At 51.0% G+C, this 13,976-nt stretch overlaps 1 protein-coding gene across 1 annotated transcript in view; it reads right to left on the bottom strand.

Moving 5' to 3' along the window:
• The window catches only part of LOC121874542, a 146,516-nt gene that overhangs the window by 85,049 nt on the left and 47,491 nt on the right, over positions 1-13,976 (bottom strand). The window contains exon 3 of the mRNA XM_042378719.1: positions 12,224-12,323. Coding sequence (XP_042234653.1) covers positions 12,224-12,323 — 100 coding nt within the window. The remainder of the gene's footprint in view (positions 1-12,223; positions 12,324-13,976) is intronic.

Genomic DNA, 13,976 nt, shown 5'->3' with positions numbered 1-13,976 from the left:
TTAACTGACCATGGTGGAGGATGGTGAGGAGAAGAGGTTAACTGACCCATGTGGTGGATGGTGAGGGTAGAGAAGAGTGTTAACACCTGTGGTGGTGGGAGAAAAGTGTACCACCCATGTGGTGAGGTAGAGAAGAGGCACTGACCATGTGGTGAGGGGTAGAGAAGTGTTAACTGACTCATGTGGTGGTGGAGGGAGAGAAGAGGTTGACTGACCCATGTGGTGGATGGTGAGGGTGAGAAGAGTGATAACTCCATGTGGTGAGGGTAGAGAAGAGTCACGACCGTGGTGGTGGTGAGGGAGAAGAGGTTAACTGACCCATGTGGTGAGGGTAGAGAAGAGTGAACTGACCCATGTGGTGGTGGGGTGAGGGTAGAGAAGAGTGTTAACTGACCCATGTGGTGGATGGTGAGGTAGAGAAGAGTGTTAACTGACCCATGTGGTGGTGGTGAGGTAGAGAAGAAAGCACTGACCCATGTGGTGAGGGTAGAGAAGAGTGTTAACTGACCCATGTGGTGGTGGTGAGGGCAGAGAAGAGTGTTAACACCCATGTGGTGAGGGTAGAGAAGAGTGTGCACTGACCCATGTGGTGGTGGTGAGGGCAGAGAAGAGTGTGTGGTGAGGGGGTAGAGAAGAGTGTTAACTGACCCATGTGGTGGTGGTGAGGGTAGAGAAGAGTGTTAACAAACACATGTGGTGGTGGGGGTAGAGAAGAGTGTTAACTGACCCATGTGGTGGATGGAGGGTAGAGAAGAGTGTGCACTGACCCATGTGGTGAGGGTAGAGAAGAGTGTTAACTGACCCATGTGGTGGTGGTGAGTGGGTAGAGAAGGTGCACTGACCCATGTGGTGAGGGTAGAGAAGAGTGCACTGACCCATGTGGTGGTGGTGAGGGTAGAGAAGAGTGTTAACTGACCCATGTGGTGAGGGTAGAGAAGAGTGTTAACTACCCATGTGTGGTGGTGGGTAGAGAAGATGTTACCAAACATGTGGTGGTGAGGGTGAGAAGAGTGTTAACTGACCCATGTGGTGGATGGTGAGGTAGAGAAGAGTGTTAACTGACCCATGTGTGGTGATGGTGGAGGTAGAGAAGAGTGTTAACTGACCCATGTGGTGAGGGGTAGAAGAGTGTGCACTGACCCATGTGGTGGTGGTGAAGGTAGAGAAGAGTGTTAACTGACCCATGTGGTGGATGTGAGGGGAAGAGGCACTGACCCATGTGGTGGTGGTGAGGGTAGAAGAGTGTTAACTGACCCATGTGGTGAGGGGAGAAGAGTGTTAACTGACCCATGTGGTGGTGGTGGCAGAGAAGAGCACTGACCTGTGGTGGTGGTGAGGGTAGAGAAGAGGGGCACTGACCCATGTGGTGAGGGTAGAGAAGAGGTTAACTGACCCATGTGGGGTGGTGAGGGTAGAGAAGAGTGTTAACTGACCCTGTGGTGGTGGTGAGGGTAGAGAAGAGTGTTACCGACCATGTGGTGAGGGGTGAGAGGTGAGTACCGACCCATGTGGTGGATGTGAGGGTAGGGAGTGTTAACTGACCTGCTGGTGGTGGTGAGGGTAGAGAAGAGTGTAACTGACCCATGTGGTGAGGGTAGAGAAGAGTGAACTGACCTGTGGTGGTGAGGTAGAGAAGAGTTTAACTGACCATGTGGTGGTGGTGAGGGTAGAGAAGAGGAACTGACCCATGTGGTGGATGGTGAGGGTAGAGAAGAGGTTAACTGACCCATGTGGTGGTGGTGAGGGTAGAGAAGAGTGTTAACAAACCCATGTGGTGGTGAGGTAGAGAAGAGGCACTGACCCATGTGTGGTGGTGGTGAGGCAGAGAAAATGCACGACCCATGGTGGATGGGAGGGAGAGAAGAGTGTTAATCGACCCATGTGGTGGTGGTGAGGGAGAGGCACAAACCCATGTGGTGGTGAGGGTAGAGAAGAGTGTTAACTGACCCATGTGGTGGTGTGAGGGTAGAGAAGAGTGTTAACAAACCCATGTGGTGGTGAGGAGAGAAGAGTGTTAACTGACCATGGGTGAGGGGTAGAGAAGAGTGTTAACTGACCCATGTGGTGAGGGAGAGAGAAGAGCACTGACCTGTGGTGGTGGTGAGGGTAGAGAAGAGTGTTAACGACCATGTGGTGGATGGTGAGGGGTAGAAGAGTGGGCACTGACCCATGTGGTGGTGGTGAGGGTAGAGAAGAGTGTTAACCCATGTGGTGGTGAGGGTAGAGAAGAGGCACTGACCATGTGGTGGTGGTGAGGGTAGAGAAGAGTGTTAACTGACCCATGTGGTGGATGGTGAGGTAGAGAAGAGTGTTAACGACCCATGGTGGGTGGTGAGGAGAGAAGAGGTTAACCCATGTGGTGGGTGGTGAGGGTAGAGAAGAGTGCACTGACCTGTGGTGGTGGTGAGGGTAGAGAAGAGTGTTAACAAACCCATGTGGTGGTGGAGGAGAAGAGTGCTACTGCATGTGGTGGGTGAGGGCAGAGAAGAGTGTTAACAAACCCATGTGGTGGTGAGGGCAGAGAGAAGGCAACCGTGTGGTGGTGGTGAGGGCAGAGAAGAGTGTTAATAACCATGTGGTGGTGAGGGTAGAGAAGAGTGTTAACTGACCCATGTGGTGGTGGTGAGGGTAGAGAAGAGTGTTAACAAACCTCGTGGTGGTGAGGAGGGTGCAGAGAAGAGTGTTAACTGACCCATGTGTGGGTGGTGAGGGGTAGAGAAGAGTGTTAACTGACCCATGTGGTGGTGGTGAGGGTAGAGAAGAGTGAACAAACCCATGTGGTGGGGAGGGTGAGAGAAGAGGCACAAACCCATGTGGTGGTGAGGGTGAGAAGAGTGTTAATCACCCATGGAGTGATGGTGAGGGGAGAGAAGAACTCCATGTGGTGGATGGTGAGGAGGAGTGTTACTGACCATGTGGTGGTGGTGAGGGTAGAGAAGAGTGTTACTGACCCATGGTGGTGAGGGGAGAGAAGAGGCACTGACCCATGTGGTGAGGGTAGAGAAGAGTGTTAACTGGACCCATGTGGTGGTGGTGGAGGGTAGAGAAGAGGTGTTAACTGACCCATGTGGTGGATGGTGAGGGTAGAGAAGAGTGTTAACTGACCCATGTGGTGAGGGAGGAAGAGTGTTAACTGACCCATGTGGTGGTGGTGAGGTAGAGAAGAGTGTTAATCACTGCGTGGTGGAGGGTAGAAGAGTGTTAACTGACCCATGTGGTGGTGGTGAGGGCAGAGAAGAGTGTTAACTGACCCATGTGGTGGATGGTGAGGGTAGAGAAGAGGCACTGACCCATGTGGTGGTGGTGAGGGTAGAGAAGAGTGTTAACTGACCTTGCGGGTGAGAGAGAAGAGTGTTAACGACCCATTGGTGGTGGTGGTGAGGGTAGAGAAGAGTGTTAACTGACCCATGTGGTGAGGGGTAGAGAAGAGCACTGACCCATGTGGTGGTGGTGAGGGTGAGAAGAGGTTAACTGACCCATGTGGTGAGGGTAGGAGGAACTGACCATGTGGTGGTGGTGAGGTAGAGAAGAGTGTTAACAAACCATGTGGTGGTGGAGAGAAGAGTGTTAACGACCATGTGGTGATGAGAGGGTAGAGAAGAGTGTTAACTGACCCATGTGGTGTGAGGGTAGAAGAGGTTAACTGACCCATGTGGTGAGGGGGAAGAGTGCACTGACCCATGTGGTGGTGGTAGGTAGAGAAGAGTGCACTCATGTGGTGAGGGTAGAGAAGAGTGTTAACTGACCCATGTGGTGGTGGTGAGGGTAGAGAAGAGTGTTAACAAACACATGTGGGGAGGAGAGAGAGCACTGACCCATTGGTGGATGGTGAGGGTAGAGAAGAGTGTTAACTGACCCATGTGGTGGATGGTGAGGGGAGAAGAGTGCTAACTGACCCATGTGGTGAGTGGGTAGAGAAGAGTGTTAACTGACCCATGTGGTGGTGAGAGGCAGAGAAGAGTGTTAACTGACCCATGTGGGGGTGTGAGGTGCAGAGAAGAGCACTGACCCATGTGGTGGTGGTGAGGGCAGAGAAGAGTGTTAACTGACCCATGTGGTGAGGGTAGAGAAGAGGCACTGACCCATGTGGTGGTGAGGGGTAGAGAAGAGTGTTAACTGACTCATGTGGTGGTGGTGAGGGTAGAGAAGAGTGTTAACTGACCATGTGGTGAGGGTAGAGAAGAGGCACTGACCCATGTGGTGGGGTGAGGGTAGAGGCGTACGACCATGTGGTGGTGGTGAGGGTAGAAGACACTGACCCATGTGGTGAGGGTAGAGAAGAGTGTTAACGACCCATGTGGTGGAGGGTAGAGAAGAGTGAACTGACTCATGTGGTGGTGGTGAGCAGAGAAGAGTGCACTGACCCATGGTGTGGATGGCAGGGTAGAGAAGAGTGTTACCACCCATGTGGTGGTGGTGAGGCAGAGAAGAGTGTTAACAAAACCCATGTGGTGGTGAGGGTAGAGAAGAGTGTTAACTGACCATGGTGGTGGTGAGGAGAAGAGGTAAACCCAGTGGTGGTGGGAGGGTAGAGAAGAGTGTTAACTGACCCATGTGGTGGTGGTGAGGGAGAGAAGAGTGTTAAAAACCCATGTGGTGGTGAGGGGTAGAGAAGAGGCACTGCACCCATGTGGTGGTGGTGAGGGTAGAGAAGAGGTTAACATGTGGTGGTGGAGGGCAGAGAAGAGTGTTAACTGACCCATGTGGTGGTGGTGAGGTAGAGAAGAGTGTTAACAAACCCATGTGGTGGTGAGGCAGAGAAGAGTGTTAACTGACCATGTGGTGGGTGAGGGCAGAGAAGATGTTAACTGACCCATGTGGTGGTGGTGAGGAGAGAAGAGTGTTAACAAAACCCATGTGGTGGTGAGGGTAGAGAAGAGTGTCACAAAACCCATGTGGTGGGAGGGTAGAGAAGAGTGTTAACTGACCCATGGGAGGGATGGTGGAGGGTAGAGAAGAGTGTTAACTGACCCAGTGTGGTGATGGGTGGTGGTAGAGAAGAGGCACTGACCCATGTGTGGTGGTGAGGGTAGAGAAGAGTGTTAACACCTGTGGTTGAGGGTAGAGAAGAGTGTTACCTGACCCATGTGGTGGATGGTGAGGGTAGAGAAGAGAAGCACTGACCCATGGTGTGGAGGGTAGAGAAGAGTGTTAACTGACCCATGTGGTGGTGGAGGGGAGAGAAGAGTGTTAACTACCCATGTGGTGGTGAGGGCAGAGAAGAGTGTTAACTCGACCCATGTGGTGGTGGTGAGGGTAGAGAAGAGTGTTAACAGACCCATGTGGTGGGTGAGGGCAGAAGGCAACTGACCCATGTGGTGGATGGTGAGGGTAGAGAAGAGGTTACAGACTCCATGTGGTGGATGGAGAGTGGTAGAGAAGGGTGTTAACTGACCCATGGTGGTGGTGGGGTGAGAAGGGGGTAACTGACCCATTGGTGGTGGTGAGGGCAGAGAAGAGTGTTAACCGACCCATGTGGTGGTGAGGGTAGAGAAGAGGCACTGACCCATGTGAGGATGGTGAGGGCAGAGAAGAAGCACCCATGTGGTGGTGGAGGGCAGAGAAGGGTGGCACGACCTATGGTGGATGGTGAGGTAGAGAAGAGTGTTAACTGACCCATGTGGTGGTGGTGAGAGGAGAGAAGAGGTGGCGACCTGGTGGAGGATGGTGAGGAGAAGAGCACTGACCATGTGGTGGATGGTGAGGCAGAGAAGGGTGTTAACTGACCCATGTGGTGGATAGTGAGGGTGAAAAGAGGTTAACTGACCCATGTGGAGGATGAGGTGGAGAGAAGAGTGTTAACTGACCCATGGTGGATGGTGAGGGCAGAGAAGAGTGTTAACTGAATCGGGCATGGGAGGATGGTGAGGATAGAGAGGCAGAATCATGTGGAGGATGGTGAGGGTAGAGAAGAGTGTTAATGACCCATGTGGTGGTGGTGAGGAGAAGAAGGCACTCCATGTGGAGGATGGTGAGGGTAGAAGGGTGTTAACTGACCCATGTGGTGGATGGTGAGGGTAGAGAAGAGGTAACTGACTCATGTGTGGTGGATGGTGGGTAGAGAAGAGTGTTAACTGACCCATGTGGTGGATGGTGAGGGGTAGAGAAGAGTAAGCAATCCACGTGGGAGGATGGTGAGGGTAGAGAAGAGTGTTAACTGACCATGTGGTGGATGGTGAGGGAGAGAAGAGTGTCACAGCATCTAGTGGTGGATGGTGAGGGTGAGAAGAGTGTTAACTGACCCATGTGGTGGTGGGGAGGGTAGAGAAGGGTGTTACTGACCCCAATGGTGGTGGTGTGAGGGTAGAGAAGAGTGTAACGGACCCATGTGGTGGTGAGGGTAGATGAGCACTGGACCCATGTGGAGGATGGTGAGGGTAGAAGAGTGTTAACTGACCCATGTGGTGGTGGAGGGTAGAGAAGGGGTGTTAACTGACCCATGTGGTGGATGGTGAGGGGTAGAGAAGTGTTAACTGACCCATGTGGTGGTGGTGGAGGAGAAGAGTGTTAACTGAACCCATGTGGAGGATGGTGAGGGTAGAGAAGAGGCACTGACCCATGTGGTGGATGGTGAGGGTAGGAAGGTGTTAACTGAACCATGTGGTGGATGTGAGGGTGGAAGGGTTAATTGACCCATGGGAGGATGGTGAGGGTAGAGAAGAGTGTTACTGACCCTGTGGTGGAGTGGTGAGGGTAGAGAAGAGTGTATTGACCCATGTGGAGGATGGTGAGAGGAGAAGAGTGGGCACTGACCCATGTGGAGGATGGTGAGGGTAGAGAAGAGGCACTGACCCATGTGGTGGTGGTGAGAGGAGAGAAGAGGCTATCTGACTCATGTGGAGGATGGTGAGGGTAGAGAAGGGTGTTAACTGACCCATGTGGTGGATGGAGGTGAGGTAGAGAAGAGGCACTGACCCATGTGGTGGATGGTGAGGGTAGAGAAGAGTGTTAACTGGACCCATGGTGGATGGTGAGGGTAGAGAAGAGGTGCACTGACCCATGTGGAGGATGGTGAGGGTAGAGAAGAGAGGCTTGACCCATGTGGTGGATGGTGAGGGCAGAGAAGAGGCTAACTGACCCATGTGGTGGATGGTGAGGGTAGAGAAGAGAACTGACCCATGTGGTGGATGGTGAGGGTAGAAGAGTGTTACTGACCCATGTGGTGGTGAGGGTAGAGAAGAGTTAACTGACCCATGTGGTGGATGGTGAGGTAGAGAAGAGTGTTATGACCCATGTGGTGGATGGTGAGGGAGAAGAGTGTTAACTGACCCATGTGGTGGTGAGGGTAGAAAGGGTGTTAACTGACCCATATGGTGGTGGTGAGGGTAGAAAGAGTGTGTGACCCACATGGTGGTGAGAGTGAAAGAGTGTTACAGCCCCATGTGGAGGATGGTGAGGGTAGAAGAGTGTTAACTGACCCATGTGGTGGTGAGGTAGAAAGGGTGTTAGCGACCCATGTGGTGGATGGTGAGGTGAGAAAAGTGTTTACTGACCCATGTGGTGGTGGTGAGAGGAGAAGAGTGTTAACTGACCCATGGAGGATGGTGAGGTGAGAAAGAGTGCTTGACCCATGTGGTGGATGGTGAGGGTAGAAGGTGTATGACCCATGTGGTGGATAGTGAGGTTAGAAAGAGTGTTAATGGCCCATGTGGAGGATGGTGAGGTAGAGAGTGTTAACTGACCCATGTGGTGGATGGTGAGGGTAGAAAGTGTTAACTGCCCATGTGGAGGATGGTGAGAGGAGAAAGTGTTAATGACCCATGTGGAGGATGGTGAGGGTAGAAAGAGTGTTAACTGACCCATGTGGGTGGTGGTGAGAGAGAGAAAGTGAGCTGACCCATGTGGAGGATGGTGAGGGTAGAGAAGAGTGTTAACTGACCCATGTGGTGGATGGTGAGGGGAGTAGAGAAGGTGTTGACCCATGTGGTGGATGGTGAGGGTAGAAAGAGTGTTAACTGACCCATGTGGTGGATGGTGAGGGTAGAGAAGAGTGTTAAGCAGCCCATGTGGAGATGGTGAGGTAGAAAAATTAACTGACCCATGTGGTGGATGGTGAGGTAGAAAGAGTGTTAACAGACCCATGTGGTGGATGGTAGGGAGTAGAAAGTGTGACCCAATGTGGTGAGTGAAAGGTGTTAACTGACCCATATGGTGGTGGTGAGGGTAGAAAGTGTTAACTGACCACATGTGGTGGTGAGGTAGAAAGAGTGTTAACTGACCCATGTGGAGGATGGTGAGGGTAGAGAGTGTTAACTGACCCATGTGGTGGTGAGGGTGAAGGGTGTGCTGACCCATGTGGTGGATGGTGAGGGTAGAGAAAGTGTTAGCTGACCCATGTGGTGGTGGTGAGAGGAGAGAAAGAGTGTAGGCCCATGTGGAGGATGGTGAGGGTAGAGTGTGCTGACCCATGTGGTGGATGGTGAGGGTAGAAGAGGTGTGCTGCCATGTGGTGGATGGTGAGGGTGGAGAAAGAGTGCTTATTGTGTGGAGGGATGGTGAGGGTAGAGAAGAGTGTTAACTGACCCATGTGTGGTGGATGGTGAGGGTAGAGAGTGTTAACTGACCCATGTGGAGGATGGTGAGAAAGTGTTAACTGACCCATGTGAGGATGGTGGTGAGGTAGAGAAGAGTGTTAACTGACCCATGTGGGTGGTGGTGAGAGAGTGGCAGCCCATGTGGAGGATGGTGAGGGGTAGAAGGGTGTTAAACTGACCCATGTGGTGGATGGTGAGGGTAGAGAAGAGTGTTAACTGACCCATGTGGTGGATGGTGAGGGTAAGAAGAGTGTTACAGTGACCCATGTGGTGGATGGTGAGGGGTAGAGAAGAGTGTTAGCAGCCCATGTGGAGGATGGTGAGGGTAGAAAATTAACTGACCCATGTGGTGGATGGTGAGGGGTAGAAGAGTGTTAACTGACCCATGTGGTGGATGGTGAGGTAGAGAAGAGTGTTAACTGACCCATGTGGTGGATGGTGAGGGTAGAGAAGAGTGTTAACTGACCCATGTGGTGGTGAGGGTAGAGAGTGTTAGCGGCCCATGTGGTGGATGGTGAGGGAGAGAAGAGTGTTAACTGACCCATGTGGAGGATGGTGAGGGTAGGAAGAGTGTTAACTGACCCATGTGGTGGATGGTGAGGGTAGAAGAGTGTTAACTGACCCATGTGGTGGATGGTGAGGTAGAAGAGTGTTAACTGACCCATGTGGTGGATGGTGAGGGGTAGAAGAGTGTTAACTGACATGTGGTGGATGGCGAGGGTGAAGAGTGTTAACTGACCCATGTGGTGGTGGTGAGGGTAGAAGAGTGTTAACAAACCCATGTGGTGGTGAGGGTAGAAGGTGTTAGCGGCCCATGTGGTGGTGGTGAGGGGTAGAAGAGTGTTAACAAACCCATGTGGTGGTGAGGGTAGAGGAAAGAGTGTTAACTGACCCATGTGGTGGTGGTGAGAGGTGAAAGAGTGTTAACAAACCATGGTGGTGAGGGGTAGAAGAGTGTTAACAGACCCATGTGGTGGTGGTGAGGGTAGAAAGTGTTAACAAACCCATGTGGTGGTGAGGGTAGAGAAGAGTGTTAGCACCCATGTGGTGGTGGTGAGGTAGAGAAGAGTGTTAACAAACCCATGGTGGTGAGGGAGTAGAAAGTGTTAACGACTCATGTGGTGGTGGTGAGGGTAAGAGAGTGTTAACTGACCCATGTGGTGGTGGTGAGGGGTAGAAGAGTGTTAACAAACCCATGTGGTGGTGAGGGTAGAGAAGAGTGTTAACAAACCCATGTGGTGGTGAGGGTAGAAAGAGTGTTAACTGACCCATGTTGGAGGATGATGGTAGGGAGGTAGAGAAGAGTAACTGACCCATGTGGTGGATGGGTGAGGGTAGAGAGAAGAGTGTTAACAGACCCATGTGGTGGTGGTGAGGGTAGAAGGTGTTACCTGACCCATGTGGTGGATGGTGAGGGTAGAAAGGTGTTAACTGACCCATGTGGTGGTGAGGGGTAGAGAGTGTTAACTGACCCGTGTGGTGAGGTAGAGAAGGGTGTTAACTGACCCATGTGGTGGTGAGGGTAGAGAAGAGTGTTAGGCCCATGTGGTGGTGGTGAGGGTAAGAAGAGTGTTAACAGACCCATGTGGTGGTGAGGGTAGAAGGTGTTAACTGACCCATGTGGTGGATGGTGAGGGTAGAGAAGAGTGTTAACAGACCCATGTGGTGGATGGTGAGGGTAGAGAAAGGGTGTTAACTGACATGTGGTGGTGAGGGTAGAGATTAGCAGCCCATGTGGTGGTGGTGAGGGTAGAGAAGAGTGTTAACTGACCCATGTGGTGGTGTGAGGGTGAGAAGGTGTTAACTGACCCATGTGGAGGATGGTGAGGGTAGAAAAGTGTTGACCCATGTGGTGGTGTGAGGGTAGAGAAGGTGTTAACTGACCCATGTGGTGGATGGTGAGGTAGAGAAGAGTGTTACTGACCCATGTGGTGGTGGTGAGAGGAGAGAAGGTAGTAGCTGACCCATGTGGAGGATGGTGAGGGTAGAGAGAGTGTTAACTGACCCATGGTGGATGGTGAGGGGTAGAGAAGGGTGTTAACTGACCCATGTGGTGGATAGTGAGGGTAGAAAAGAGTGTTAACGGCCCATGTGGAGGATGGTGAGGGTAGAAGAGTGTTAACTGACCCATGTGGTGGGTGAGGTAGGGAAGAGTGTTAACTGACCCATGTGGAGGATGGTGAAGGAGAGAAAGAGTGTTAACTGACCCATGTGGAGGATGGTGAGGGTAGAGAAGAGTGTTAACTTGGCCATGTGGTGGTGGTGAGAGAGGAGAAGAGTGTTAACTGACCCATGTGGAGGATGGTGAGGTAGAAAGAGGGTGTTAACTGACCCATGTGGTGGATGGTGAGGGTAGAAAGAGTGTTAACTGACCATGATGGTGGATGGTGAGGGTAGAGAAGAGTGTTAACTGACCCATGTGGTGGATGGTGAGGGTAGGGAAGAGTGTTAACTGACCCATGTGGAGGATGGTGAGGGTAGAGAAGAGTGTTAACTGACCCATGTGGTGGATGGTGAGGGTAGAGAAGAGTGTTAGACCCATGTGGTGGATGGTGAGGGTAGAGAAGGGTGTTAACTGGCCCATGTGGTGGTAGGAGTAGAGAAGAGTGTTAACTGACCCATATGGTGGTGTGTGAGGGGTAGAGAGTGTTAACTGACCCATGTGTGGTGGTGAGGGTAGATAGAGTGTTAACTGACCCATGTGGAGGATGGTGAGGGTAGAGAAGGTGTTAACTTGACCCATGTGGTGGTGAGGGTAGAGAAGGGTGTTAACTGACCCATGTGGTGGATGGTGAGGGGAGAGAGTGTTAACTGACCCATGTGGTGGTGGTGAGGGAGAAGAGTGTTAACTGACCCATGTGGAGGATGGTGAGGGTAGAGAGAGTGTTAACTGACCCATGTGGTGGATGGTGAGGGTAGAAGGGTGTGCTGACCCATGTGGTGGATGGTGAGGGGTGGAGAAGAGTGTTAACTGACCCATGTGGAGGATGGTGAGGGTAGAGAAGAGTGTTAACTGACCCATGTGGTGGATGGTGAGGGTAGAGAAGAGTGTTAACTGACCCATGGTGGTGGAGAGGAGAGAGAAGAGTGTTAACTGACCCATGTGGAGGATGGTGAGGGTAGAGAAGAGTGTTAACTGACCCATGTGGTGGTGGTGAGGAGGAGAGAGTGTTAACTGACCCATGTGGAGGATGGTGAGGGGTAGAAAGGGTGTTAACTGACCCATGTGGTGGATGGTGAGGGTAGAAAGTGTTAACTGACCCATGTGGTGGATGGTGGGAGTAGAAGAGTGTTACTGACCATGTTGGATGGTGAGAGAGAAGAGTGTTAACAGACATGTGGAGGATGGTGAGGGTAGAGAGTGTTAACTGACCCATGTGGTGGATGGTGAGGGTAGAAGAGTGTTAACTGGCCCATGTGGTGGATGGTGAGGGTAGAGAGTGTTAACTGACCCATGTGGTGGATGGTGAGGTAGAGAAGAGTGTTAACGACCCATGTGGTGGTGAGGGTAGAGAAGAGTGTTAACTGACCCATGTGGTGGATGGTGAGGGTAGAGAAGAGTGTTAACCTGACCCATGTGGAGGATGGTGAGGGGTAGAGAGTGACTGACCCATGTGGTGGATGGTGAGGGTAAGAGAGTGTTTGACCCATGTGGTGGATGGTGAGGGGTGAGAAGAGTGTTAACTGACCCATGTGGTGGATGGTGAGGGTAGAGAAGAGTGGTTCATCACTGTCCTGCACCTTCTGCAGCTGCTGAAGGAGGTCCTCCAGGGTTCGTACACACACTCGCTGTAAAGTAACCACTACATCAGACAGGACTACCATTATGTGCAACATTTACTTGATTTGATCAAATTTGGAGGAAATATTATGCTTGGCTAGATCTTTTATGGGAAAAGCCATATAAAAATAATGTTTTAAAACATTCAGATTAAGAGTATTGTGAGTACCAATTGATATACACACACACAAGGGTCAAGACGTACCTGGCATTGCTCTGGCAGCAGCCAGGTGAACTATTATGTTGGCCGATACCCCAACTGCCTCCCCTGAACCCCTCCTCCCCACCAGAATATCAACAAGTTCTTGCCAGAAGTTACTATTTCATTTCAGAAAGAAATGGAATCAGTGTTGAACAGTGCTTAAGCCAGTGAAAACACCGCACCAGTAACAGTAATAGCTGAGAGTCATACCCAAGCTAACCTTCACACAGTGAGGTCCCAGGTACCCAGTGATAACTGCCCCTGAGACTCAACAACACCAGCTATGTGTTAATCCGTCCACGATAGGGAGGCCTGGGACCACACCTGACTGTACACCACTTGAGTGAGTGAGGTCCTATAACACTAAGCCATGTGGTGTCCCCATGACGCTACATAGTGAATGAGTTCCTACAGCATCATGTGAGGCCCCTCATAACACCATCTGTGATGGAACTACTACACCACGTGATGCCCCTCATAACACCACCTGTGAGGGAACTACTACACCACGTGATGCCCCTCATAACACCACCTGTGAGGGAACTACTACACCACGTGGTATCCCATACACCACCTGTGAGAACTACTACACCACGTGATGCCCCCCATAACACCACCTGTGAGGGACTACTACACCACGTGATGCTCCTCATAACACCACCTGTGAGGGAACTATTACACCACGTGATGCTCCTCATAACACCACCTGTGAAACTACTACACCACGTATTGCCTCATAACACCATCTGTGAGAACTACTACACCACGTGATGCCCCTCATAACACCATCTGTGAGAATTACTACACCACGTCAGGTCCTCCTTAACACCATCTGTGAGGATTTACTACACCACGTGATGCCTCATAACACCATCTGTGAGGATTTACTACACCACGTGATGCTCCTCATAACACCACCTGTGAGGGAACTACTACACCACGTGATGCCCCTCATAACACCATCTGTGAGGGAACTACTACACCACATGAGTTCCTCCTAACACCATCTGGGAGGGAGTTACTACACTACGAGTTTGCTGTTCAAAACCTACAATAATCTGTATGTTCACTGTATGTTCCTTTACCTTTCTCTAATGAAGGCTTTTGTTAAACCACCAATGTATGAATAAGTCATTTATGTCCAATGTATATTTTCTGCCTTCGGGCTGCAGAACTTTTTCAATAAACCGTTAATTATTAATATTATTATTATTATTATTATTATTATTATTATTATTATTATTACTACTATTATTATTACTACAGACACACAAACTGGTTAAATATGTAAAGGGTGGTGGGGGTCATGCAGCACCTGGCAAATTCCTGTCTGGTTATACTGTACTCTCAAAATATGAAATTGTTCATTGAGCACGTGTCTGGCTCACGGGAATGAGAAATCACTTAGTCTGCCTCCAAGTCCAGGCACACTCAGGCTGGTGAATTGCTAATCTAAGCC

The sequence above is a fragment of the Homarus americanus genome, unplaced genomic scaffold (assembly GCF_018991925.1).
Source record: "Homarus americanus isolate GMGI-L3 unplaced genomic scaffold, GMGI_Hamer_2.0 scaffold55640, whole genome shotgun sequence".
Lineage (NCBI taxonomy): Eukaryota > Metazoa > Arthropoda > Malacostraca > Decapoda > Nephropidae > Homarus > Homarus americanus.
This window is presented reverse-complemented; position numbering and strand designations above follow the sequence as displayed.